Genomic DNA, 26,621 nt, shown 5'->3' on the forward strand with positions numbered 1-26,621 from the left:
ATGTTACAATGAACGAAGAAATATTGAAGTAATGAAATAGTTGACGACACATTTAATAATTGATCAATTTAATTTTGCTGCGTCTTGGGGTATTTGTGGTTTCTGTTCAGGCACCCTGTGGGACAGACGCTCGTGTAAGTCACATGACCCGCAAACCGCCTCAGAAACCGGAAGAGAGCCGCCGAGCCAACAAGGCCGCCGACGACCCGAGCGACCCAAGTCCTCCTCCGCAGTCCGCGCAGACAGCAGCGCTTCGTCTTCACGATGTGACCACCTCCGCCGACCTCTGACCCAGCCTCCAACCGGCCGCCGCCGTCCGCTCAGCAGCCGCTCTGTGCCGCCGGATCCCCCCGTGACTCGGCCCCGCCATGGCGCAGTGCGTGCAGTCCGTCCAGGAGTTCGTCCAGGACTCGTTCGTGCCGATGGTGGCCGTGCTGTGCAGCGACGAGGCGGAGAGGCTCACCCGCAAAAACAAGCTCAACTTCGCCGAGCTGCTCAGGCCTTTCTGCCGGCTCACTTCCGAAGGTACGAGAGAGCGAGAGACGCGCCCCGGGCCGGCTGACATGGCTCCGGTTTGTTAGCACCGCGGCTAGCTTGTGACAAAGCGGCGGCGGGGGTGGCGGCGGACACCTGCCGGGGCTTCGTCACACCTGCCCGGGCTTCGTCACACCCGAGCGGCGCCACTTTGACTGCAGATGTCGCCGGCGAGCTAACAGGCCCGCGCCTGAAGTGCCTTTAGGAAGTTGTCATTTTTAGACCGACCTACTTGCAAATGGGTTCCTTCGTCAAGTTACCGACTTCAACTTTTACCTGCCGAAATCCTCCATGCTCGAATAGTCCATCGGCTTATGTGTGCGCTCTTTTGTTGAGCTGACTTGAGCTTTAGACAGCAATGTTGTGTGGGCGACGTGGTTTAGTTCAGAGAACGCTCGCTCTCTCTCTCTCTCTCTCTCTCTCTCTCAATCAGGTTGCACGTAATTCTGACTTTTGCTCCTTTCCGTGGCGATGTCGCAAAAAGTCCACCGTACTTGTGCTGAGGCCGCACGCGTTTTGCAGAGATGCTTTGTACTGCAGGGTTTGTTGGACTTTTGAGGCCAATTTCTTACAAAAAACAGTCTTGGCGTTCCACAGTTTAAAAGTAGGGTGTCAACACAGGCTTAGGGTTTTATGTTACGTTTTCAAACCTGGTTAGGGTTTAAAATTAGGGTGACAAGTTACTTTTGTGTCGTGTTGTCAAAGTTAGGGGTTCATGTTAGGGTTTTAAATTAGGGTTTCAAGCCTGGGTTAGGGTTTGTAAGTAGGGTATCAAGTCAGGGTAAGGTTTTAAAACAAGGGTTAAGTTATTAAAGTAGGTTTCAAGACATGGTTAGGGTTTTAAATTAGGGTTTCAAACCTGCTTGGATTTAAAATTAGGGTGTCAGGTTAGTTTCATGTGTGTCGTGGTATCAAAGTAGGATTTTGAGCCACGTTAGGGTTTCAAAGTAGTGTTTTAAGACGTTCAAAGTTTCACGTTAGGGTTTTGATAGGGTCTCAATCCTGGGTTAGGGTTTCAAAGTAAGGTTTCAAACAAGGGTAAAGGTTTCAAAGTTGGGTATAAAGATGGTTAGGGTTTCATGATAGGGTTTTAAATTAGGGCTTCAAGTCCAAGGGTAACGGTTTCAAAGACAGGGTGTAAAAGTACAAATTTCAAGACTAGGTTAGGGTTTCAAAGTAGGGTGTCAAGTCAAGTTTAATGTTTCATACGTCTTATCATAGACATGATACAATCAGTGTTTCCCTCGGTGTACCCTGAGCTAATGCTAATGGTGTTTCCATTCAGGTCACCTGCGGGACCCCAACAACCAGCTTCAGGTGGTGAAGAACCTTCGTATCTGCGTCACCAAGTTGGTGCCGGGCGCCGCCCCGCAGTTGACCGGGGCCACCGGCCCGCCGCCCGCCGTCGCCCTCGGCCCCGGCCAGCGCCGCCGGCTCAACCGCGTGGTGCTGTCGTGCCAGCCGCAGGAAGGCGCCGTCTCCACCGCCGTCGCCGCGGGAGACTACGACCTCACCTTCAATGGTAAGTTTGGCTTCATTTTCACGCTAGTCGTTAGCCGTCATGTAGCTCCGCTTCTGTGCTTATCGTCATATTATTCCGTCTTTGTCTCGGTGGGATTAAAAACCAAAGAAAATGCGAGTGTGTGGGATTTCAATGACCGCGCGGAGAGGTAGGGATTCAAATTAGGGTTTCAAGACATGGGTAGGTTTAGAAGTGGAGTTTCCAGCCAGGCTCAGGGACAAAGGTTCGGGATTCAAATTAAAGGTTCAAACCAGGATTAGGGTTTTAAACACAAAGTAAGGTTTCAAATTGGGGTTTCAAGATGCATAGGCTTTTGAAATACAGAGATTTAAACAAAGGTTAGGGTTTCAAATTATGGTTTGAAGCCTTACTTGGAGATTAAAATTAGGGTTTTAAGACGGGGTAAGGGATTCAGATTGAGGGTTTTCAACAAATGTTAAGGTTTCAAATTAGGGTTTCAAATCAGGGATAGGTCTTCCAAGTAGGGTTTCAATCTAGTATTTGTGCTTCAAAGGAGGGTTTTAAGACTGTGTTAGGGTTCCAAGATAGGATTAGGGTTTTATATTAGTTTTTCTAAATTGGGGTTTCAAGCCTGGGTTTGGATTTGAAACAATGATTGGGGATTTTAAGCAGAGTTTTTAAGCAAGTTAGGGTTTGAATTTCAAATTAGGTTTTATGTATTAAATTAAGGTTTCAAGCCAGGGTTAGGCTCTTCAATTAGGGTTTCGAACAATGGTTGGGCTCCAAATTAGGGTTAGGGTTTTATAGTAGGGTTTGAAGCCAGTCTAGGGTTTGACGTGCGGGTTGCGCTTTGAGTGTTGCTATCGGGCAGGTTTCTTTTGGCCACTAACACCTTGGGGCTCTCTGCTTCCACCTGTCAGATGAAGCTCTTAAATCTAGCGCCCCCTGGTTCAGTTCGTGGCGAGACACGCTGACGGAGGTGTGCACCTCCAAGCTCTTCTCAGGTACCCCGTCGTGTGTGGTTTAGATGTAGACTTGCTCCTCTAGCTTCCTTTCCTGGTGGTCTTGGTGGTTCTGCTCTTCCTGCTCTCGTCACCTCCCTGTAGATAAGAACCTCGTGCTCTCATAGTTCACACACAGTACTTCACTCACGGGTCCATTAGGCGGTTTTTGTTTGGTTGGTGAGTAGACAACACATCACATCACAGATGTCAGGGGTCTTCCCAAACAACAACGATGGATCAACTTTTTTTTGCTTTGCTTTGAGTCACTCACTCTTCACGCTATGTAGTTGCCATTTAGACCTTCCAGATCACTCTCTGCCGAAATCATCTTCTCCTCTGATCAGCTCAAGATCTCTCAGGTTTCGTTCTTTCAAGATCTCGTCCGAGATTCTCGTGATTCTCTTCTATGCAAGAATTTTTCAGATTTTGTTTTCCCAAGGTCATCCTCCACCGAGATCCTCTTCTCCCAAGACCCTATTCCCCTAAAATCCTCCTTTTCTCCCAGATCTTGCTCTTTCAAAGATTCAGATATCATCTCTGAAGGCCCTCCAAGATCATCCTCCTCTGACATCTTTCTCTTCTCTCAAAACCCCTTCATCTAAGATCTTCTCCTAAGGTGGGTACTATTCCCTAAGCTTTCTTTCTCCCAAGACCCTCCTGTTCTCCCACATCTGTCTTTCAAAGATTCTGATAAGTTCTCTGAAGACCCTCCGAGATCCTCCCCTTCCCTCTAGGCCTGTCTTTCCAAGATCATAGTCTGTGATGATCCTTTTTCAAAAATCATGTCTTCCAAAGTACTTCTGTCAGATCTTACTCTTTCAAGATCTTGTCTCGCAAGATCGCCTTCTCGAGATCCTCTTCTTTTCACCACTCTTACAAATCTTGAGACCCTCCTCTTCTCCCGAGAGCGTCTTCTTTTATGATCCCAAATCTTCCACCATCCAGTTAAATCCAATTTGTTGAGAATCTCTTTCTCCCGAGATTCTAAGGTTCTTCCAGATCTTCCTACTCCAAAGATTATGGTAAGGCCATCTTTTAAGACCTTCCAAGAGCCTCTTCGTCCGAGATCCTCCTTTTCTCTCAAAGGCTGTTCTTCTAAGTTTATCCTCTCTTATGATCGGTTTCCAAAATCCTTCTTTAATCCCATTCACCTCAGATAGCTTTCTTTCGAGATCCTCCTCGTCTTAAAAGCCTGTTCTCCCAAGATCCTCGTCGGTCAAGATGATCATATTCCCTTCAGATCATCTCAGGATTTTCCAATATCCCATTTTATATTCTTCCAAGACTTTCTAGACCGTTTTAATCCAATGCTGTTAACGCAAGCTTTCCCAAGAACCTCTTGTGTCTTTTTTATTTCCGTTCATCTCCAAGTATCAAGATCCGCTTCTTCCAAGATCCTCCTCCAAAATCATACTTTAAGATCATCTTGTCTTATGATCCTGTTACAAGATTTTCCAAATTAGAAAAGTTCCCAAAAGCCACAGTAGCACGTCAGACCAGGTGTGAGGCGTTGGGGGACGTCACTGCTGTGTGGTCACTCTCGTTTGTTTCTGTCTGCCTAGCGACCACGCCCTGGTTTGAGGCTTACAGGGAGAGCTTCCTTCAGTCCATGCCGGCCTCCGACCACGAGTTCCTCAACCACTACCTGGCCTGTATCCTTGTCATCTGCGTTCGTTGTCACCAGAGCGTTCGTGACGGCTGAGTTCCTTGATTGGGCGTTCCCGCATCAGGCCTGCTGGCGGTGTCGTCGAGCGAGGCGGTCCCAGTGGAACAGTTCGTCAAACTGTCGCAGGAGCAGCACCGCATCCAGCACAGCGGAGACTACGCCACGCCCAAGTGGTTCATCCCCAACACGCTTAAGTACTACGTGCTGCTGCACGACGTCAGCCGAGGTGACGAGCAACGGTAATGCAACGATTAGACGTCCTGCCGTGGTAATAGTGCGTCGCAGTTGTTAGAAACCGTGGTGATTTAACTAAATATGACTTCACTCAGTCACAGAGAACCAAAATGCAAGCATTTTCAGTCTGTACTTGTCAGAAACGGTGACTATACCACAAAATATTAGTTCAGGGATTCAAAATCCACAGAAAACCCAAATCTTTAAGCGTTGTTCACATTCTAGCGTAAATGTTTGTAAAGAAAAATGCAGACCCTGCTATTTTTGTTCAACCGCTTTTGATGGACTCCATGCAGCGCAATTGTGGGAAGCTGTGCGTGACAGTGTTACTTTTTTTATTGACGGGCCAAGACCATCGGTAGTAGCTAATTTGTCGTTAGCCGTTGAAACGTTTGTGCCGCTGCGCTCGTCGCAGGGCCGAGGCGGCGTACGAGGACATGAAGCAGAGGTACGGCCCTCAGGGCTGCTATCTGCTGAAGATCAACTCCCGCACGCTCCCTGCCGAGCAGAACGAGCAGATTCCGGACCCGTGGAGTCAGTACCTGCACAGGAACCACCCGCAGATCAGCCAGGTCAGTCCTCCGCACGGCAAATCTTGACATCGGTGGTTCTCAACTGCTGGGTGGGTGAGTCCCGAGCTCCTCACTTTCAATTCTTCTCGACTTGCCTTCCTCTCATCAGTCCAGCGAGTGACTTAAGGCTCCCGCTTTGAGGGTGCGCTCGCTTGTCCTTTCGGCAGCTTCGTAAGGCCTTTAGCGTCCGTGTGTTCGCCGACTGAACGTGCTTGATGGGTGTGCAGGAGAGCCCACATTTTAAATGGAAATATCGCAGACGATCGGGTTAATTTCATTGTGACAGATCACGATTACAATTTGATCGATTGTGAAACGTTACCCCTAAAAGGTTTGTAATAGATGCCACAAGATGGCGCCACAACAATTTTGTTCTAGTAGACGAGGCTATGGCCTGACTAAATGAAGCTCTTCAATGTTGTTCCTTGGCCCCAAAATGGTGCCAAAGCAATATTTTAAAATTAGACATGGCTTTGACCTGAGCACAAGATTGAGTTTTTCAACGAATAACGGAGTTAATGTTTGTCAACTTGGGAGAATGGCATAAACTTTTCACGGAGCTGCTCGACGGGGTCAAAGTGTCACACGTCGCGCTAAAATTCTGAAGCGGTACAGCCGGGCAGCGACGCTTCGGACGTCATCGTTTCGGGCCCCTCCCCCAAATGAAGCGAGCCTCGCGGACACGCCCCCTTCATTACTCCACACACGCCTCGAAGACTCGGCGCAACCCGTAACATCGCTAGTATTCGCTAATGTGCGGGCAAACGCCGTATCGTATCGTCTTTGTCTGTTTGCAGGATCGAGATGATGATGATGACGATGACGACGACGATGATCCTGCCGTGAGCTCTAACACTGAAGAAAACGGCGTCATTGCAGCAGAGGATCATCGTTCAGCTGGCACTGGTCACGTTCTGTTTTTTGTGGCTGTTATTGAAAATGAAGTACAGATTTCCCCAAAAATGGATGGCTGGATTGATGGAAATGATTTGGAATGCCACTCATCTGTTGCAGCCCCCCCAAAAAAACACGTTGTGTGTTGTTGAAGTTCAGACTACAAGTTGTGACTTCGGTTCTCGCCTCAGGTGCGGAAGGGGGCCGTCCGGACGCGGTCTCGGACCCGGCCAAGAAGGGCGCCGGGGAGGCGGAGGGTCCGACGGAGGCCCGGGGGGCGTGTCTGACCCTCACCGACCACGACCGCATCCGGCAGTTCGTCCAGGAGTTCACCTTCAGAGGCCTGCTGCCTCACATCGAGAAGAACATCAGGCAGCTCAACGAGCAGGTGCTCGACACCGACGGCCGTCTCGGGACGCTCACATCTTCTAGGCCGTCTTCCAATCAGTCGCGCAATCCCTAATCACTAGACGGGGATTGCTACATAGTGGACAACATATCAAGTAAAAGGCCAAATCGAGTAACCCCCCCGCCAAAAAAAAAAAAAAAATGGTTCAAATGTGAGGAAAGACAGAGACATGCACCAATCCTCCTCGGTTATGAAGAAATGGGCTCGCGCAACAGACAACAGCGGCAGGTAACTGCGGCTTAATTGATGGTGTTATATTGCCACCTATTGACTAAAATTAGTATTGTGCGTGTTGTACAAGAAAACCCGAAGATGCGACACCAAGCACTCAAAACCTTGACAAAATAAAACACTTCACTAATGTGATCTCACTTAGCGGGCATCAGACACCCAAAAATTTATTTTAGAAAGCGTATGTATAGTTTGGTGTGGCCAAAAAGTATGAACTTTACGGGCAGAGGGAGCAGCGAGACGGGGCACGCCCGACTAGAAAATGAAAGATTGGCCCGTAATGCGAGACTGCGCGACGGCATGTTCACAAGCTCGACAAGAAAAGTCTCCAAGTTGCTTTGAGTGGGCGCTCGAGTCCAGGAAATGAAATGAGTGGCCGAGCAGGGGGATAAGTTTGCTCCGGAGACGAAATGGACTTTTTGCGCACGCGGCATCTTTCCCCCACTTCCTCTTTGGCGTCCTCCACTTCTGTCCGCTCTCACGTCTTCCTCCCGTCACTCCAAGGTGTCTTCCTGTCCATCCGCAGCTGGTGTCCAGAAAAGGTTTGAGCCGTTCTCTGTTCACGGCCACCAAGAAGTGGTTCGGAGGCGGCAAAGTGCCCGAGAAGAGCGTCAGTGAGCCCAAGAGCACCGGCGGCCTCCTGTAAGCTCGCCGCTCATCGCTTCAGCCGTGACCGTGTTCCGGCGCAGACTTGCGCTGTTTTGATTCGTGTCAGTTGATGTTTTTTGTTTTTGTTTTGTTTTCTCCGTAATGCCAGCTACTCCCCGGAAGCCCCGGAACTGCAGATCAGGAAGATGGCCGACTTGTGCTTCCTGGTGCAGCACTACGAGCTGGCCTACAGCTGCTACCACACGGCCAAGAAGGACTTCCTGTCGGACCAGGCCATGCTGTACGCCGCCGGCGCCCTGGTGAGCGCAACAACGGCGCCGAGCGAGCTGACGTGCGCTTTTTACACAAGCGTCACGACTGCGGCTAAAACGCAGCGCAGTCGCTGACCACAACGTAGCCGTCTGCTTGCTATATGTAACAATTTTATCCAAAAAGCAACCCGTGACTTTAAATCCCACTACAAAATGAACAAGGTGTAATCTTCTTCACATCGGTTGGCATCCGGCAAGAATGTTTTCCACCGAGTACCCGTCACGTGCCGATCATTGCCGAAGACGCGGTGCCCGTTTTATACGCTCAATCCTCGACCGTATCCGCACGTTGGAAACGTTCGAGCCGAGGTATGTGCTTCCGAATGACAAATATCTTGCGCAGGTCGCCTTGCCACGCCTGCGCAATGAGGAAAGAAACGGGAGCGAGCCGAAGGCGCTGCGCTCTTCAATACATTTTGCGTGCGTTTCAATCCATGGCTTATTCAGTTGTTGAACATTGAAAGTTTTCTTTACTTAAGGATCTTCTTTACATACTGCACATGTTTTGGCTAGAGGGACACTTGTTTTCACATTATCTGCAAAGAAAAATCTGTATTGCTATTATTTCTCCGGAAGTTGATGCGAGTTAATGCTGGTATAAAAAAAAAAAATAAAAAGCGGATTCGAAGCTTGTTTGGTATCAGGCGAAATAAATCCCAGAATAATCGCAGAAGAGGGAAAAAAAGTCAAAGTTGTTAGTTTTGAATGATCTCGTTGGCCTGAGGCAAGGGGGCAAATGGAGCCATTTTCTTGCTTGGCCAGCCCTCCTCCGCGTTACTGCGCTTACATGACAAGCTTTCTTCTTCATCTTCCCTCGAGGAAATGGCCGCAGTGTCCGCTTTCCTCCAGGCGGGAGCCGCACGACCGTACCCCGCGCACTACATGGACACGGCCATCCAGACCTACAGAGACGTCTGCAGGTAGCGACCGAGCACAAAACCTACTACGATATTACGCCGTCTCTGTTGGCGGCGGTTAAGGACCGAGAGTCGACCCAGAGTAGCGTAGTAGCCCCCACTCAAAAGTTATAATAACTTAAATATTGACTTCATAGTTCATAATAATAATAATAAGCAAAAGACTCATTTTACCACAATAGCCTTAAAGATAAATGACTTTTTCAAATGACATTTAGGAAGTGCGTTGATACACGTGTGATATGGTTTGGTTGAACATTTTGCTGTTCTAAACCTCTTTTGTTTTATTTGTCCGTTTTACGAAGTCCTCAGCTTGAAGCAAGCACGCGTTGCTCTTATTGTGCAAGCAAGAGCGTCGTCTCTTCATTTTGTCAAAGTGATGTTATACGACAGCCTCCCATTTCTTGAAAGAAGAAACTTTCGAAAGTATGATCCAATTAGTCGAAGTGTGTTTCAAATCGTGTGGCAGGTGCAAAACCATTTTTAAAAATGTCTTTTAGTGTCCATCAGCTTTTCACCTGTTGCAGGTGGTTCCGGAACGTATTTTTTTCCAGTAACGTTCTGGAGGACAATTTTCCAGGAATAGAGTTCGCAAATGGCGACGAGCGAATCGGCAAGGTTTCACAGTAGCGTCGCGTCTGTGATCTCTGTCCCGTCCTCCGACTCGGAGCGGAGGTTGTCCTCTTGCGATGATCTCTTCTGGCGTCTCCCTGACAGGAACACGGCGCTGGCCGAGCGCTGCGCTCTCCTCAGCGCCGAGATACTCAAGAGTCAGGGCAAATACTCGGAAGCTGCCACACTTCTCATCAAAATGACCAGCGAGGTGAGGACCGCTTCCGTTTGACGGTTGATCCATCGGCGTTGGTCTTCCTTTTACTTTTCCCGTCCAGGACTCGGACCTGCGCAGCGCTCTGCTGTTGGAGCAGGCGGCGCACTGCTTCATGAACATGCGCGCTCGCATGCTGCGCAAGTTTGCCTTCCACATGATCCTGGCGGGCCACCGCTTCAGCAAAGCGGGCCAGGTGAGACCTACAGACCTATCGTGTCTACCATTTGCGACTTATTCCCACCCGTGCTTCCTGGTGGCTTTGACTTGCTGTTTGCGGTGCAGAAGAGGCACGCGCTGCGCTGCTACTGCCAGGCCATGCAGGTGTACAAGGGCAGGTCGTGGTCCCTGGCCGAGGACCACATCAACTTCACCATCGGCCGGCAGTCCTTCACGCTGGGCGAGCCCGAGAAGGCCGTGCAGGCCTTCAAGCAGATCCTGACCAACGACAGTCGGCAGACGGCCACGCAGCAGGGCGCCTTCCTCAGGGAGTACCTCTACGTTTACAAGGTGACGTCGACACGCAAACGCGCCATTGATGCCGACGATGTTGTTGCTAAAGCTAGCTTTTTTGGCTATATGCCTTTAATGTGGCAGCAATGACTCGCATAAGGTCAATTGGACTCTCTCGTGGCAGAATAAGAAAGTTTACCGAGTAACCTCATCTCATATAGATTTGGTAAGTCAGCAAATTGCTTGAGGAGACAACATGACTGGAAAGACGGTGTTTAACACACAAGCCACAGTCAGAGTTTTATGAAATAAATTGACAAATACCAACCTTTGCCCGACGAATAACGAGTGTACATACTCCTATCTACAGGAACAAATGCAAGTGAAGAGCAACGTTCAGCTTGACTTATTTGCAATGACAGAACTGTCGTTAAAAAGACCACCGCAATGAATTCTGGGTACCCGCAAAGCTTTTTGCTGACATTGCCGGGACTGTCGGTGTGAGGAACGGTGCCGAGGGTTTACTGTATTCGAGGTTTCTGGGGTTCTTAAAATCCAAGAGCTATCAAACTTAATATCACACTTCCAGACCGCTGCTTATGGGGAGTAGAACTCTTTGCATTCAAATTGTTCAGGAATTGTTCAATGTTGAAAAATAAAAATACAATGCTGACTTGAGATACAAGTTGATGTTCTGTGACCACGATTGTAACTCAAACCACTTTGATCTCAAATCATCTTTCCCCATCAAAATGAATGGAAATGCCATTAATCCGTTTCAGCCTCACCCAAAACACAACAAAATAGTTAATAAGAAAACTAGCACTGTATAATTTGCTTCATACGAACAAAATGATGGACATTGTGCTGCTCTTTCTGGTATGCACACCATGGCCACATGGGGCATTATAACACAGACATACAGCACACAGGAGACACAACTCTTCAGCAGTAATACTAGTCGTTCTTCGCAGAGGATAAAGAGTATTGTTATATTATCTGTCTATGTGTTGTTCTGCCGTTTGTGTTCAAATATCTTGCTTAAAAACTTCTGACACCATTACAGCGGTGCTATCCGTTAGCACGTCTGTGGCGTCTTGCATTGTTTTTTCGCATTGAGCTGAGCGGACTTAAAGTAATGTGGTCGTTTTAAATGGGAAATGGACTGCACTTATATAGCTATTAAATACAAAATGTAATACCTCTTTGTATTGTGTTCAGTTTGACTGTAAACTTGAACCACTACAAATTGAACTGTAAACTTGAACCCCTACTGCTAGCACTACAAATTACAAAAATGCACAAATGTCAGCAAACTCCCGGCGTGACATTTCTGCAGCGGTAGGTTTAGAGGTGTCGGAGTGCCAGCGAAGGTGGAAACTACTACCGGAATTGGGCATAAAATGTAGAGGAAACTCCACCCTGTGGTGTTCTAGCCAATACCAATACGTAGCGACACCCCCGACTTGGAGGGGAACTGCTGCATAGTTTCAAAACGGCCTGTGTGGGTTGCACTCGAGCATAAATGGCAAACTGCGCGCGTGGTAGCCGCAGCGACGTCAGGGCGAGTATAAAGAAGCCTTAACCCAGGGAGGTCACTGAACATCGGAAATTTCAACTCTGAGCCATTTTCCTCATGGGAGGTGGCGGAATGTCAGATTTGAATGATTTATTTTTTATTATCGGTAGTAATGGAATTAGGTATGCTGACACTGGCACCTGCGGTGTCTTCCAGACGGTGATCAGCCGGAGTGGCTTGAGTCTGCCTCACCTGCCGCTGCCGTTTATCCACAGCGCCGCCACCAGGGTCTACTTCGGCCACGAGCGCCGCCTGGCCGAGGGTAACGTGCCGGCGCCCGCTCGCCGCCTCCGGCGGGAGCCGGCGGTCATGTTCTGACGGGCGGTGTGGCGTTCGCAGGTGAGAAGCAGGCCGCCACCCACGTGTCGCTGGACCAGGAGTACGACGCGGAGCAGGCGTCCGTGTGGCGCGAGCTGGAGGAGCAGCTGGTGGCCGCCGCCAACCGAGGGCCGGTCCCCGCTAACTTCCAGCCCAGCCAGTGCTACCTCAACAGCCAGACGGACAACCTGCGCCACCCGCTGGCCGTTGTGGAAGGTACAAACTGCCTCACGCTACGGCGGTACCTTGACTCACCAGTTTCATTGGTTACGTGACCATTCTCGTAAACCCAAAACTCAATCCTAGAAAATCCATAGCAATATTTCCCCTAGCAAATAATGTCAATCCAATGAATCTGTGCCAGGCACCCAAAAACACTAAAAAGAAAAATACGTTTTAGAGAGAATAACTACAGCTTGACATAAAAACATTGGGAACTAAATAATGACTAATGAAGTAGATAAATGGAAGGAGGGAGGGACGACAGAAAATGATTTGGTGTCGCTACTTGGCAGATTTTGTTTCTTGGGGGGGTGGTCTGGAACGTAACCGCGTGATGAACGGGGGATGAATGTCCCACCCTATAATGTAGTGGACTTGATAGCGCTGGGTGAAGTGGTGACCTTCTTCCCGGGTGCCGGTGTGTAGAGCCCATGCTGGTGGAGGTGATGTTCAGGAACCCTCTGAAGGTTCCTCTGGCTCTCTCCCGCCTCTCGCTGCTCTGGAAGTTGGCACGCGACGGCCACGCCGCCGCCGAGGACGACGCGGAGGAGCTCGTCGGCAAGCGGGACGCTTTGGAGCGGGAGGTCGGCATGCGCTTTTGTTCACACGACAGCTTGCAAAGGACAAGATGTTTGTTTGTTTTGTGTCTTTATTTTATTTGGGTGTGTGTGATTGTTTTTGTGTTTATTGGCATTTGTTTTTGTTGATTTGTTTGTGTGTTGGTGTTTGTTTTGTCCATTTGTTTGTGTTTTTGTTCATTTGTGTGTTGATTATGTTAGTGTTTTTTATTGTTTCGTTTTGCTTGCGTGCATGTTTGTTTTTGTTTTGTTAGCATTTGCGCTTGAATTTTTGGGATATATTTGTTTTTGTATTTGCACGTTTGTTTTGTGTGCTTTTGTTGGTGTGTTTGCTTGCATTTGTTTTTTGTTATATTTTGTTTAATTGTTTTAGTATTTGTTTTTGTGTGTGTGTGTGTCGTTTGTTTGGTTGTGTGCCTTCATAATAGTTTGTGTGTGTCTGCATGTGATTTTTGTTTGCCTTCGCAGACGACGCAGAGCGACGATCTGGTCACCGCTGAGACCATCCTGGACTTCCACTTGGCTCCAGAGGAAACCAAAATGGTGAGTTAGCAGCCTTAGCATCTTATGATCTAGAAAATGCATAACAATCATTGCTAACGTCTGGAGCGCAACTATTGTCATTAGCGTCTTGAACAACATAATCTCAGTCAGCGTCGTTGACATCTATTAGCGTCTTGAATGTTATCTCTGTTAACATTTTAAACGATGTCTGTTAGCATCTTGAATATAATCTCTGTTTGCGTTTTAAACCATCTCTGTTAGTGTCTTGAACATAATCTTTGGACTTTCAAACATGACAATCTTTGTTGGCGCTTTGAACAAAACATTTTTTGTATCTTCAACATAATCTTTGTCAGCATCTTGAACATAATCTCTGTTTTAGGGCTGTCGCAAACAATTATTTTGATAGTCGATTAGTCACCGATCATTCAGTCGATTAGTCAACTAATCAGAACATATATGTGTGTGTGTATATTAGACTTTACACCGATTTTATCGGGCTGATCGTATCGGCCGATATTTAGCATTTTATGCTGATCGGCTTTAATGTCATAAATCCCCGATATGATCAATGACGTCATTGATCGGCTCCGCAAGACATTGACTCCGCGTCGCCGCATGCACAGTATTTTTGAATCCAAAAGCTAGTTCATTTTTAGCCTTGTCATGTCTTTTGACGTAGTACTGTAAATATCTGATGACCAATGAAGTTATTTATAAAAAAAAAAAAAAAATGGCGGCGGTGTGGAACAGACAACGCATCTTAGACAGGCAACACGTAATGCCCGATCAGATTACAAGACCGATTTGCTCTTTCACGATTGCACTCTGTCAGACTACTGCAATAAAATCTTGTATTCCGATACCACCGCATCCCGTTTTTCCCCATTCTTTGACGTTGGAAAAATAACTACACCTCATGAAAATCGGCTGAACAATGAGCAAGTTATGATTCATTTTAAATGTAAATATTGTCATCTGTAATAGGAGTGTATGCCTATAAGAAGGGGTGAGTAGTGTGACGTGAGCTCCGGTCAGCTGGGGAAAGACGAGATTAGCGTGCGTTGTGGCGGCGAGAAGCTCGTATGTTTGCGATGTTGTGTTGCCGCAATTTCAGTAACACGACTGAGAGCGCATTGGCGACTCGCTTCCTCCTCGGCCACTTGCGAGGGCATGAAAAGACATTGACACGCTTCTCTCCTCCCTTCCAGCGGGGCGCTCTGATCTCAAAGCAGCGCTCGGCACATTGCTAGCCGGCCTGCTAGCGAGTATCGATCTTATATTTTTGTGGTGATAATGTTCTATCAAACACATACACTGTGTGCGAAGGCTAATTAAATGGTCATTGTTAGCCTTAAGGTGCTAACTTTTACAGCTTTATGCAGTTAGTTTACAGCCGTTGATGCTAGTATTAGCAGCCAACTAGCCAAATAGCAGCTAACAACCGGCCATAATGACGGTCCTTCTTCGTCAGAAATTGATTCAGCCACAACGTACCTTTTTAGATACTTGTGAATTTTATGGCAGCACGTTTTGCATCGCATCTTTGTTGAATAAGTCAAACTTTCAGCGCTCTATTGCAATGCTAACAGTTAGCCGTGGTTCTTCCGGGGAGATCGCTGGATGACCACTACTGCTGCGCATGTGCATCACAAGAAAGACTTGGATATCAACGACTGCGCATGTGCGTCAGGCCAGAAGGGGGCACACAAGCGAGCAAGCGGGAGGAATGGAGAGAAAAACAAAGCTTCAAAAAAAGAAACGACAACGTCGACGATTAAATACTATCCGTGGCAGCCCTACTCTGTTTGCATCTTCAGCATCATCTCTGAGTGTCTTGCATGTAATATTTGTTACTGTCTTGAGCATAACAATCTAACAACAATCGTTATCATCTTAAATATAACGTCTTGGGGTCTTGAACATTACAAACTCTGGTAGCATCTTAAATATAATCCTTTAACTTCTGGACCGTAATCTTTGTGACGTCTGAACTCAGGCTCGGCTCAGGCTGCTGCCGCACAAAACGGGCTGCCTGAGTATCACGGGCGTGGTCTACAACCTGGCCGCCGCATCCTCGCCAGACACGCCGGACGACGACGGTAATGTGAGCGCGCCTGACCGAGCGTGTGTCGTCCGCCAATCGCCTTGACGCTTGGCGCGCCCCTCCCTCTCGCAGGGATGCAGAAGGCCGAGACCGTGGTCGTCGACGGGAAACAGGACCTGAAGATCCGAGGACCGAGACTCAATCACACCAAAGAGGACAAAATGTTTGTGCGCTATGGACCCGACCGGCGCTTGGAGCCCATCATTACGCCGCCGATGCCCCTCATGGAGGTAATTCTTTTGCACATGTAGGCAAGCAATGGGCTCGTCACCAGCCAGTGTGACATATACACACTTTTGTGCGCATCAGGTGTTTTTCCTCCAGTTCCCCACGGCCCTGCTGTGCGGCGAGATCCGGAAGGCGTACGTGGAGTTCTGCAACGTGAGCGGCGTGTCCCTGTGCGGCCTGCGTGTGGCATCCACTCACCCCGACTTCTTCACGTTCGGCAGTCCCTCGGCCAGCACGCCGGTCACGCCGCTCAGCCCCGCCTCGGCCGAGAACTGTTCGGCCTACAAAACCCTGGCCTCGGCGCCCGGGTCCGGAGCGGCCTGTGAGACGCTGGTGTCTGCGGACGACTTCGGGCCCGTGTCTAACGTGGTGGACATCCCCGTTGGCGGCGCGCTGGAACCGGGACAGTCCACGCAGCTTCCCCTCTGGCTGCGAGGACCTGACCAGGAAGGAGTCCACGAGATCAACTTCCTGTTCTACTATGAGAGCCCTGAGAAAGGAACCAAGATCAGGTAGATAGATCAGGTGCACGTTTGTACACAGGAAGTCACTTGATGTTAAACATTCATTATCAGACTTTGTGCCTCTGGACTGTAGTGGTTCACCTCATCTCTCTCTGACCGCACTCGGATTATTCATTTCACATGGCACCCTTTTCCTCCGGTGTTCCCCATGGCTCTGTCCTGGGTCATTTTCTGTTTTTAATCTACCTCCTCTCTCGATCATACCAAACTAGACTAAAATGGCCACAACCCGACTAGAATTAGAGCAGATTAGATTGAATTTGACCAGACCAAATCGATCACATCATGGCCTTTCTCCCTTTTCCTGTGGGGTTCCCCAAGGCTCTATCCTTGGTTCACATTTGGAACAGTAGAAATCCTCTCTTCCCACATTAAAATCATCACTCAAAACGCAACACTTTTAGCTTGCTTAGTCATGATATTTGGCTGGTTGTTGTTTGTGTTATGATGCTGAGATCGCACTGTACTCTTCTTCCTCAGCCACCGGGTTGTTCGTCACTCCGTGTTCATCTGCGCCAGTCGCTCTCTCAGCATCCAGGCGTCGGCCTGCTTCAGCGCCGTACCCCCTCAGCGAGGACCCGACCGGGATGGCGGCGCGCTGGTCTTCGTCGACGTGGAGAACATTAACACGGCGAGTGTCCCGGCACGCTACGCTCAGGCCTCGGTCGCGCCACGATGCAGCCGCTAAAGTCCGCCTTTCGCCTCCCAGAGTGAAGCTGGCGTGCGCGAGTTCCACGTTGTCCAAGTGTCCAGCAGCAGTCAGCACTGGAGCCTCAACAAGTGCATCAATCCAGCCAAGGAGAAAGGTATATCTGTGTGAATTCCATTGAAATGCAGTGGCATGACCTTAAAAAGGCCGTTCATGCTCCAAAATCCTCCATTTTGCTGAATTCAAACAATTGTGCAAGGACGAGTGGGCCAAAATCTCTCCGCAGAGATGCTAAAGACTCCTTGGCAGTTCTAGAAAATGCTTATTGTCAGTTGTTGCTGCTGAGGAAGGCCCAAGCAGTTCTCAGGTTGAGGGGGCGGCAAGTACTTTTTCCCCACAGGGCCAGCTCACTTTGAATAGTTTAGTTTTTTTGTTCCTTAATAAATGGAATCACCATTTAAAATCAGCATTTTAAGTTCACTTGTTATATTCGTCTGTTATTTACATTTGTTTGATGAAATACGGGAACTTTAGCATGCATGTTCATATACGTTTCTCCTCGTCTTTTCAGCAGGCCTCACGCGATGTGTTCAAAAGGTCTTTCGGGTGCTGCGTTGACTTTCCGTTTGTGTTTGTGCCCTTCAGACTGTAAAGTGAGCAGCAGAGAACGAGCCAAGCTTTGTTTCAGAGCCACGCCGTGCAAACCTCCACAAGGTGCGCCACCGGCTCCGCCCCCGCCGCGTACTTAATTCGGCCATTGACCGCTGCTTCTGTTTCTGTTTGAAGCTACCTCGGACAACAAAGAGATGTTGACGTTCGCGGACGTCAACCTGGGCAATGAGCGGGTATGCTGAGCGGGCATCTTTTAGTGCACATACACTCAACCCGTTCAACCCGTTTATGGCTGGGCATGTTTTTCCAGACCGACCCACGATATGTAAAAAAAAAATATATATATATATATATATATATATATATATATATATATATATATATATATGCAGTAGAGAGAGACCATAATAAAAAAAACAAAAAATACGTTTTTAGTTTTACGCCTCCCAAATGCTTTAAACACAGTTAAACTCGCAAAAAAATAATAACGGACACCTGCGTGGCATCACTTCTAGCAATAAAAAGACTTTCTCGCACAGTTCTCCAAAGAAGAAGCTGTTTTCAGCCCGATTGAAGTTCACTGTAAAACTGACACATCAATCAGAAGAGAATGAAACATTGTGTATTTCAACTGCAAAATGTTCAACCGAACCACATTTCCTCGAACCAAAGTCCACTGGCTTAATGCTAACGTGATACGAAACGACGCTAGTAACACTTTTAACTATGACTGCACTTTGATACAGCTAATTTGCATTTAAAATGTATTGCACATTCAAGTTATTAAAGATTGAATCCCAATGTACTAAAAAGTTACAACTGAGCTGTACTTAGGCAGAGATTATTTTGTGTACCACTAGAGGGAGCCAGCGTACCACAATTTGAAGAATGACTGTTCTATTCTGCAGGATGCCGTGCAGATAATCTCTCGTGATTGGTCCGTTTTAGTCACATGCTGTGATGACGTACTCGGCGTTCCCCTTGCTTCCGCCTTGATGGATTTTGCAATATAATTAAACGCATCATCTAGGTCCATTTATTCGAGCAGGTGCTGTTTCACGGTCGCCGATGTTGTTGCTTTGTTCCTTTAAAGTAAAAACGGCTACCGGAATTGGCCATAAAAGTCAGAGGAAACTCCGCCCTGTGGTGTCCTAGCCAATACCAGCTGGAGAGAGAACTGCAGCACATTTTCAAAACGGCGCTCCGGTATAAAAGCAAACTGTGCGTGGGCAGAAGAAGCCTTTACGCAGCTCGAATTTAGTTGGGCATTTTTTGTGCCTCTTCTTCTTGCGCTTAATTACACTGCATGTCTTCCAGGTGAGCTCAGTGCTGCCCAGCATGTTGTGGCACAACATGGTACTACACTCAAGGCGCAGAAGTATCCCCAAAATGTTTTAACTGACACGGAATTGTTTGCAGGTTGGACTGTAATACTGCAAATACCATTTTTAAAAATAAATAAATAAAACTAATAATAAAAAACAAAAAAAATAATAATAAAAAACAAAAAAATAATAATAAAAAACAAAAAAATAATAATAATATTTAAAAATAAATAAATAAAAATGGCCGCTTAAAAAAATCTGAGCTATAGTGAGTGTCCAAATGATGAACCGCGATATAGCGGAGGAACGCTGGACACCATCATCATCATCATCATCCTCCTCCTCCCAGTGTTGTTCATGTGGTTGCAGATCGTCAGTTCTGCCACGCCGTGCGGCGACTTCTTCTTCCGATGCCGCCGGACGTCCGAGTCGCGGCGAGGCAACGCGGGGTCGTCGGGGTCGAGGACGCCGTCCTGCTCCAGGAACCTGAGCGAGGACACGAGGAAAGACCCGCTCCACATGGGAAACGGGTGCAACCAGCTGGACCTCAACATCATCGTCATCTGGAAGGTAAACTTACGCGTCTGTGTCCATGTCCGCGCGTTAAGTGTTTGTGTGTGCGTACGTGCGCTCGTTGCAATGGGCACTCGAGTGCGTGTGTTAATGAATTTTGTGTGTGCGCGCGTGTGCTTGTTAATTAGCACTTGTGAGTGTTAATGAGTGCGTTTGTGTTGGTTTTCATGTTGCGTGCGTGCGCGTGTAGGCGTATGTGGTGGAGGACAACAAGCAGCTGATCCTGGAGGGTCAACTCCACGTGGCGCTGCAGGCCATCGGCAAAGAAGCAACTTCCCTGACCCCCAAACAGGTAATGGAACTCTTTTGTGGTTCTCTCTGAAAACCAGAGCTTAACCTGCTTTACGTTCTGCTTTGACACTTCGCAAATCGGTCACGCTCGTGAGGTTGTGTTGTTGTTGTTGTGTTGTCAGGAAGCTCAGGAGATGGTTCTACTCAAGTTCAAGTCGGATCCGCCTCCTCCCGCCGCGCTGCCGTCCGCTCAACTGTCGCGACTCGTCAAGAGCAACCTGCACTACTCGGAGACGTACGCACACGACTTCACGCGCAACAGGTCAAACGCACGCACACACACGCACGCAGATCCTGTGAAAGAAATGAGGTTGTAAATGTTGTTTTTCTATGCGCAGCGTTTGTGTGGTTCCAGTTTGTTTAGTTTTGTCCAACTGCTTCTGGACTGACGTGGACGTCACCGTAGACCTCAGACACAAAACCGGCAGGTCAGCAAATCGGGTGTGGGCAACTTTGTGTATTTGTCTTTGTGCGCTCCAGCACAGATGCGCACACACACACACACACACGCACACTAATCTCCCTTCCCTGCGTCGTCTCCCGTCGAGCGCTCACATCTTTTTTTTTCTTCTTTTGCAGTTCCGAGTCGGGCGAATGCGCGTGTTGCTTCGCTTGGGTGGGCCAGAGTCGCTACACGCTCGCCCTTTGCCCTCGGGAGACGCGTCGTCTTCAGCTGCGAGCCTGCTTCCTCGCGCCCGGCGTCTACAACATCAACACGCACGCCGTAAGCGCCGCGCCCGCCCGGCGCAAGCGCGACGACGACGCGGCCCCGCCGGAGGTCGCGCAGCACGGCGCCGGACCGGCGCTCGTCGTCATCACCGACAGCAACCAATGACGAGACGACAACGCGCCACAGAAAGGAAGAAGATCGGCACGGAAGAGGAAGGAAAAGAGGAAGCCATGACTTCCCGGATGCTCGTCAGGAACTTCTTTGCTTTCAAGCAATGACAAACTGCAGTGTGCGCGTGGTGTGTGCGAGTAAGCAATTGTCTGAGTGCATGCGTGCCCGAGTGTGTGCGTGTGTACGTGAGGCGCCTTTTAGCGGGCAGCATGGATGTCCCCTTTCTGTTTGCGTCTCCGAAGTTGTAAAGTGAAGAAAAAGATTCTGCCGCTTTTTTTGACCGAGAAAACAAAACTGCGGCACGTCTTAAGTGTTTGACACTCCCGACCGGGGCCCGACCCTCGACCCCCGCGGGACCCCCGCAGTCGTACGACCGGCGCTCGTGTCCGAGCGCCCCGAACTCGCGAAGAAGAAGAAAGCGCTGACGGGAGCAGGTGATCGGAGTTTTGTTTTTAAAGTTCCCGACGGCAGCGGCGTGCCGCCGCCTCCCGCGTTTTTGGTGTACTATATTTATAACACATATCATGTACATAGGAAATAAACAACTAATTCTCCACTGAAAGTCTTTCTTTGCTTTCGGACACTTCATGCTTAGTTCTTCGTTTGAGGGCAAATTAAACAATGTGAAAGACAAAAAAATGGTCATGATAATTCTGTAATCCCTCATTATATCATGGTTCACTTATTACGGATTTTCTGCATCACAGATGTCTTTATTTTATTTTTTTAAATAGGTCAGTGTTGTAAAGTTACTCACCCGCACGTCTGCTTTATTGGCGATATGATTTTAATGTGGGAGCAGTGACTTGTGTAAGATCGTTGGCAAAGAAGGAAACCTCACCGAGTAATTTGGCAAAGCACTAAATTGCTTGAGCATACAAAGAACAGTTTTAGGAAAGAAATTCACAAATACCAACATACAATATAGCTAATACAGACCGAATATGGACAGGAACAAATGCAAGTAAAGAGCTTGATTTTCTACAACCCCAATTCCAATGAAGTTGGGATGTTGCGTTAAACAAATAAAAACACAATACAATGATTTGCAAATCATGTTCCACCTATATTGAATTGAATACACTCCAAAGGCAAGATATTTCATGTTCAAACTGATCAACTGGATTGTTTTAGCAAATAATCATGGACTTGGAATTTGATGGCTGCAACAGGTTCCAAAAAAGCTGGGACAGGGTCGTGTTTACCACTGTGTTACATCACCTTTTCTTTTAACAGCATTAAATAAACGTTTGGGAACTGAGGACACTCATTGTTGAAGCTTTGTAGGTGGAATTCTTTCCCATTCTCGCTCGATGTACAGCTTCAGCCGTTCAACAGTCCGGGGTCTCCGTTGTTGTATTTTACGCTTCGTAATGCGCCACACATTTTCAATGGGAGACTGGTCTGGACTGCAGGCAGGCCAGTCTAGTACCCGCACTCTTTTACTACAAAGCCACGCTGTTGTAACACGTGCACAATGTGGTTTGGGATTGTCTTGCTGAAATACGCAGGGGCGTCCGTGAAAAAGACATTGCTTGGATGGCAGCATTTGTTTCTCCAAAACCTGAATGTACCTTTCAGCATGAATGGTGCCTTCACAGATGTGTAAGTTACCCATGCCATTGGCACTAACGCAGCCCCATACCATCACACATGCCGGCTTTTGAACTTTGCGTCCATAACAGTCCGGATGGTTCTTTTCCTCTTTGGCCCGGAGGACACAACGTCCACAATTTCCAAAAACTATTTGAAATGTGGACTCGTCGGACCACAGAACACTTTTCCACTTGGCATGAGCCCATCTTAGATGAGTTCGGGCCCAGAGAACCCGGCAGTGTTTCGGGGTGTTGTTGATAAATGGCAGTGATTTCTCCAGATTCTCAAGTTGATCAGTTTGAACATGAAATATCTCGTCTTTGTCGTGTATTCAATTAAATATAGGTCGAACATGATTTGCAAATCATTGTATTCTGTTTTTATTTCTATTTAATCCAACGTCCCAACTTGATTGGCATTGGGGTTGTGCAACTCCACTGCAAAGCATTTTGGGAAGTATCAGTATCTCCCGGCTCACTTCCCTTAATGCTTTTCGCTGACCGCATCGCCAGGCCCGTCGGTGTGAGGCGCAGTGCCAATATTGCCTGTTTACGCCACGTCCTCATTGGCACACCCGCCATTTATTTGCCTGTGCTCGAGAAGCGTTTGTACAGGGTGACTTCGGGTGGACAAATAAAATACTCAAGTATCAGATATTGGCATCGAATTGCATATATGAAACTTGAAAATTCATATAATACAATAAATAGTTGGTAACTGCAGAGTTGATGGACTGCAACGTATTCCCTGCAATAAATGGTTGACTGTACTTGAACTTAAGCATTTAATGCAATTGCCACTGTTTTGTCCAAATCTGTCGTTCGTCTGTCCATGCCGGTGACGTCACAATGAAGTGCCCTTCCACGAGAAGGGCACTTCTCACTTTTATTTCAGAAATGACGCGCAGACGTCCGTCAAGCCGCCAGGCTACAGCAAGCGGGAAGGGACAAATGCGCGAGATGCGACGTATGCAACTTTATTCGAGTAATACAGCTTTTTTTCTTCAAAGAAGACTTCTAAAATATACTTTCAAAACAATCATTCCAAAAATAAAAAGGTTTTTCTTGAAAAAAAATACTATTTGCTATTATACTATTTTTCTTTCTTGAAAAATACATCCCTGCAAAATACTTTTTTCGAAGTCATTCTTAAATAAGCATATCTATTTTTTAGAAGCACAACGTTTTGTTCCTCCCAAAAATAACGAACAAATCAAAAGACAAAGAGTCCATTTCTCCTTTCCTAATGCTCAGGTGAGGTGAAGGAGCGCTAACGAAGTGATCGGTTGAAACCCCGCCCACCACTAATTGGGACGCAGGTGTCAGGCGCTCGTCCTCCTCTGCGATTGGTTGTCGGCGCTCCTCAGCCTGGTTAAAGTGTGCGCGCGCTCGACTTCTTCTTCTGTCCTTCCTGTCGCCAGGTGTGACGTGTTCTATTTTCGCATCGGCTTTTCTTTTTTTCCCCGTCGTGATGGCGACTCACCTGTTGGCCGTTCTGCTGTGCTGCGCCGCGGCTCTTCCGGGCCTCCCGGCGCCGCCTTCGCCGGAGGTCACGTGCGGCGAGGACGGCGCCGAGGCGGCGGCCGGCCTCGCCGTCCGACACATCAACGAGCATCACCGGCACGGATTCAAGTTCCGGCTGCACGAGATCCAGAGCAGCAATTATCAACAGGTCGGCACTTAACACGCTGACCGATTGTTTGGCTTCTTCAAAAGGGCAAAAATGCTCAATTGTTGGCGAACGCTGTTCTTTTCTCACGTGAGGCTGTTTAACGCCAGTGGAGTTGCTAGCACGGCGCCGCCGCGTCCGTGGCCTGCTAGTTTGTTTCAGTAACCTCTTTCCGTCTCCTTCAGTTCCCGGGAGGTTGCCACATCGACGTGAACGTGAAGCTGGCGCAGACCAAATGTCACTTCACTGACCCCAAACCGCTCGACCGATGCCAGCTCTGGCGACGGAACGAACGGGTAAATATTCCGGCGCTCGCTCCTGAAAGATGTCGGCCACGTACCAAACTCCATGTGTTGTCGTTGTGCGTTTAGGGCGCCGTGGCCACCTGCAGCGTCGAGTTTTGGGTCATGTGGGGTGCGGCCAAAATCACCAGACACGAATGCATCACCAGACCAGGTCACAACCCAAAAATGCTCTGTAATTGTCAATGTTTTGCTTTTGGGTTTTGGACCGATGTCATTGGTTCTGAGACTCCATTTGTGAACTGAAGTGCGAGTTGCCCGTTAAAAGAAGCTAAAGTTATGGTTGACTTGTTTTTGGAGGTGTAATTAAAAAAAAAAAAAAAAGGAAATCATTCACGTTCCAATTCGTATTTGGCACCGGGCTACTTCCTGGTGGCAGAAAAGTGATTGCTTGGCTTCTGCTGACTTGAACTGAAAACTGATTTTGAACTTGTTTGGGCAGAAATCCCCAAAAAGGTTTCAGTCCCCCAAAATCCCGCCAGATCCAGCGCTTGTACTGAGAAGATGGCAAGAGTGGCACAGGTTCAGGTCAGCGGGAGTCTCGTTACACAATTGAAAACGGGATGTTTTCAGTGGTACAGACTTTGTCATCTCGCACTTTGCTTTGGCAAACTGCATGGGTCATGTTTAGCTGTTAGCTTCGACCCTTTCCGACAGTAACTCCTTTAGGTCACCAAACGACACTTGCGACTGGTTTTCACGTTCACATTCTGAAGACTCGGAGCAATTTCTGTTTAGTCCTCTTACTATGAATTCTGCAAATCTGGCTCAACTTTTTGTTTTGACTTTGTTCTTCCAAGATGTCGCGTCACAAACTGATGTTCTGATCGTTTGGTTTTTTTTTTTAAGCCCTGCATGTGAAATGCGATCAAGATGGCGTCTCCACGTGCGCGTTTGTGCTCACCTGTTTGCAGAACACACCAACGAGGAGCTGATGACGATTTGTCCTTCCTGCCCCAAGTTGTTACCTCTCAACGACCCGACGGGCGTGAGCGCGGTAGACGCGGCGGTGACCGCGTTCAACCGAGACGGCCAACACCAGAATTACTTCACCCTGATGGAAGTGGCTCAGCTGACCGAAGAGGTGACGGCGGCTTTCCATCTTTGTCCTCTTCCCGGCTGCGTTACGTGCCCGATGTCCTTTTGAAACTCCTCCTTGTCCTTCTGTGGCAGTACGTCGCGAGCGTGGGCACGATCACCTGGCTCAAGTTCGCCCTTGTGGAGACCACGTGCCCCAGAGAGGCCACTAGCAGTTTGGCGGCCTGCACGACTCGCTGCCCGGACAGAGCTGTGAGTTCAAACCGCTTTGACCGCTTCGTGCGGTTCTCGACACGGTCAGCGCTGCGATGAGTTCTGTTTTCCTTTTCAGAATCACGTCTTTTGCCAAACTTCCTATTACAACGTCCACAGACAAGTGGGAGAACTTTCCTGTGAAACGTATCCACCCAAAGTAAGTCCACAGCAAAAGCGCCCTCGGTGGCTCCGTCCCCACGGCGCACCTCATTGTCCCTCTCTGGTCTCCTCAGAATTCCGCCGCCCTCCCGGCTGGCGAGCCGCAGCCCGTGTGCCGGCCGCTGTTCCACAAAAGCGCGGAAGCTTGCGTTTGCCAGGCACGGCTGAAAAAGCCCGACGCGGCCGTCCACCACATTTGTCCCTTCCCGCTCAAGTGATGTCGGCGTATTTGTGGAGTCCGCAATAAAAACCATTGAAAGTTCTTCGCTGTGGCTCGTCTGTGCGCACGTCATGCAACAATGCTGACTTTCAATCACAACTGTTGCTTCATGTTGGCTTTCATGCTCACTTTCTTAAGCACTTAAATTTTGAAATTTTTCAAAATCCAGTTTTCCCCTTTCAAATTGACTGCTAGCTAAAGAAACTGGGGAAAACCGTTAACTGACAAACGCCATGTTCGAACATAAGGGTCTCCACAGTGCACTTGGCACCAGGACACCCAAGGTCTCAGTTCAACGATCAACTTCGTGGTCGAGTCATCGGACTTGCGGCCGCATGTCTTGGACACTCTGAAGAGAAGGGCGGAGCTGTGTGTTTGCTCCGATGGTGGGGGAAGATGCCGGTCTGACGTGGCAGGCCGAAACATATTGTAAGCGTCTGGTGGTATCCAGAGATTCAACTCCAACATCTGGCAGAACTTCACCCACGTCCTGGGGGAAGCAGGGGACATTGAGTCCGAGTGGACAATGTTCCACGCCTCCATTGCCGAGGCGACCGACTAGAGCTGTGGCGGCAATCCCCAAACCTGATGGTGGACACCAGCGCTGAGGTATGCTGTCAAGCTGAAGGAGTCTTATTGGACCTTTTTGGCCTGAGGGAAGTCCTTGCTGAAGCTGCTGCCCTCGGATAAGTGGAAGAAAATGGATGGATGGATGAATTACTCATTCTTTGAAATTGATACTTCATTTCCTTAAGTATATCTTTAAAATGTTATTTTAAAACAAAAAATTCAAATGACATCCTTAAATGGACTTATTCGTTGGGTGTGGGGCCACTCACTGATTGCGACAAATTTATAGCAGCAAATTTCTTGTCCCCTCACTTACACC

General features: G+C 48.3%; 2 protein-coding genes across 2 annotated transcripts; both read left to right on the forward strand.

Moving 5' to 3' along the window:
• The first annotated feature begins 149 nt into the window (after window positions 1-149).
• Window positions 150-21,050, forward strand: trappc8 (trafficking protein particle complex subunit 8). Its single transcript, XM_061778844.1, is given in 29 exon segments — window positions 150-525; window positions 1,820-2,056; window positions 4,584-4,673; window positions 4,752-4,926; window positions 5,337-5,493; window positions 6,291-6,399; window positions 6,579-6,775; window positions 7,554-7,669; window positions 7,785-7,935; window positions 8,767-8,867; window positions 9,582-9,687; window positions 9,755-9,886; window positions 9,976-10,200; window positions 11,879-11,984; window positions 12,062-12,256; window positions 12,689-12,846; window positions 13,309-13,383; window positions 15,344-15,493; window positions 15,496-15,681; window positions 15,761-16,191; window positions 16,684-16,834; window positions 16,913-17,009; window positions 17,498-17,566; window positions 17,639-17,697; window positions 19,159-19,359; window positions 19,553-19,654; window positions 19,776-19,915; window positions 19,992-20,081; window positions 20,233-21,050. Coding segments are annotated over 29 exon segments (4,419 nt in total). The 5' UTR covers window positions 150-368; the 3' UTR covers window positions 20,489-21,050.
• Window positions 21,051-23,480: 2,430 nt separating this feature from the next.
• Window positions 23,481-25,774, forward strand: LOC133480855 (alpha-2-HS-glycoprotein-like). The gene is made up of 7 exons (XM_061779525.1): window positions 23,481-23,761; window positions 23,944-24,054; window positions 24,130-24,214; window positions 24,975-25,144; window positions 25,234-25,350; window positions 25,430-25,510; window positions 25,587-25,774. Exons 1-7 carry the CDS (start codon window positions 23,561-23,563, stop codon window positions 25,728-25,730), a joined length of 909 nt encoding a protein of 302 aa, XP_061635509.1. The 5' UTR covers window positions 23,481-23,560; the 3' UTR covers window positions 25,731-25,774.
• The last annotated feature ends 847 nt before the right edge of the window (window positions 25,775-26,621 follow it).

This window comes from Phyllopteryx taeniolatus, chromosome 7 (assembly GCF_024500385.1).
Source record: "Phyllopteryx taeniolatus isolate TA_2022b chromosome 7, UOR_Ptae_1.2, whole genome shotgun sequence".
Classification (NCBI taxonomy): Eukaryota; Metazoa; Chordata; class Actinopteri; order Syngnathiformes; family Syngnathidae; genus Phyllopteryx; species Phyllopteryx taeniolatus.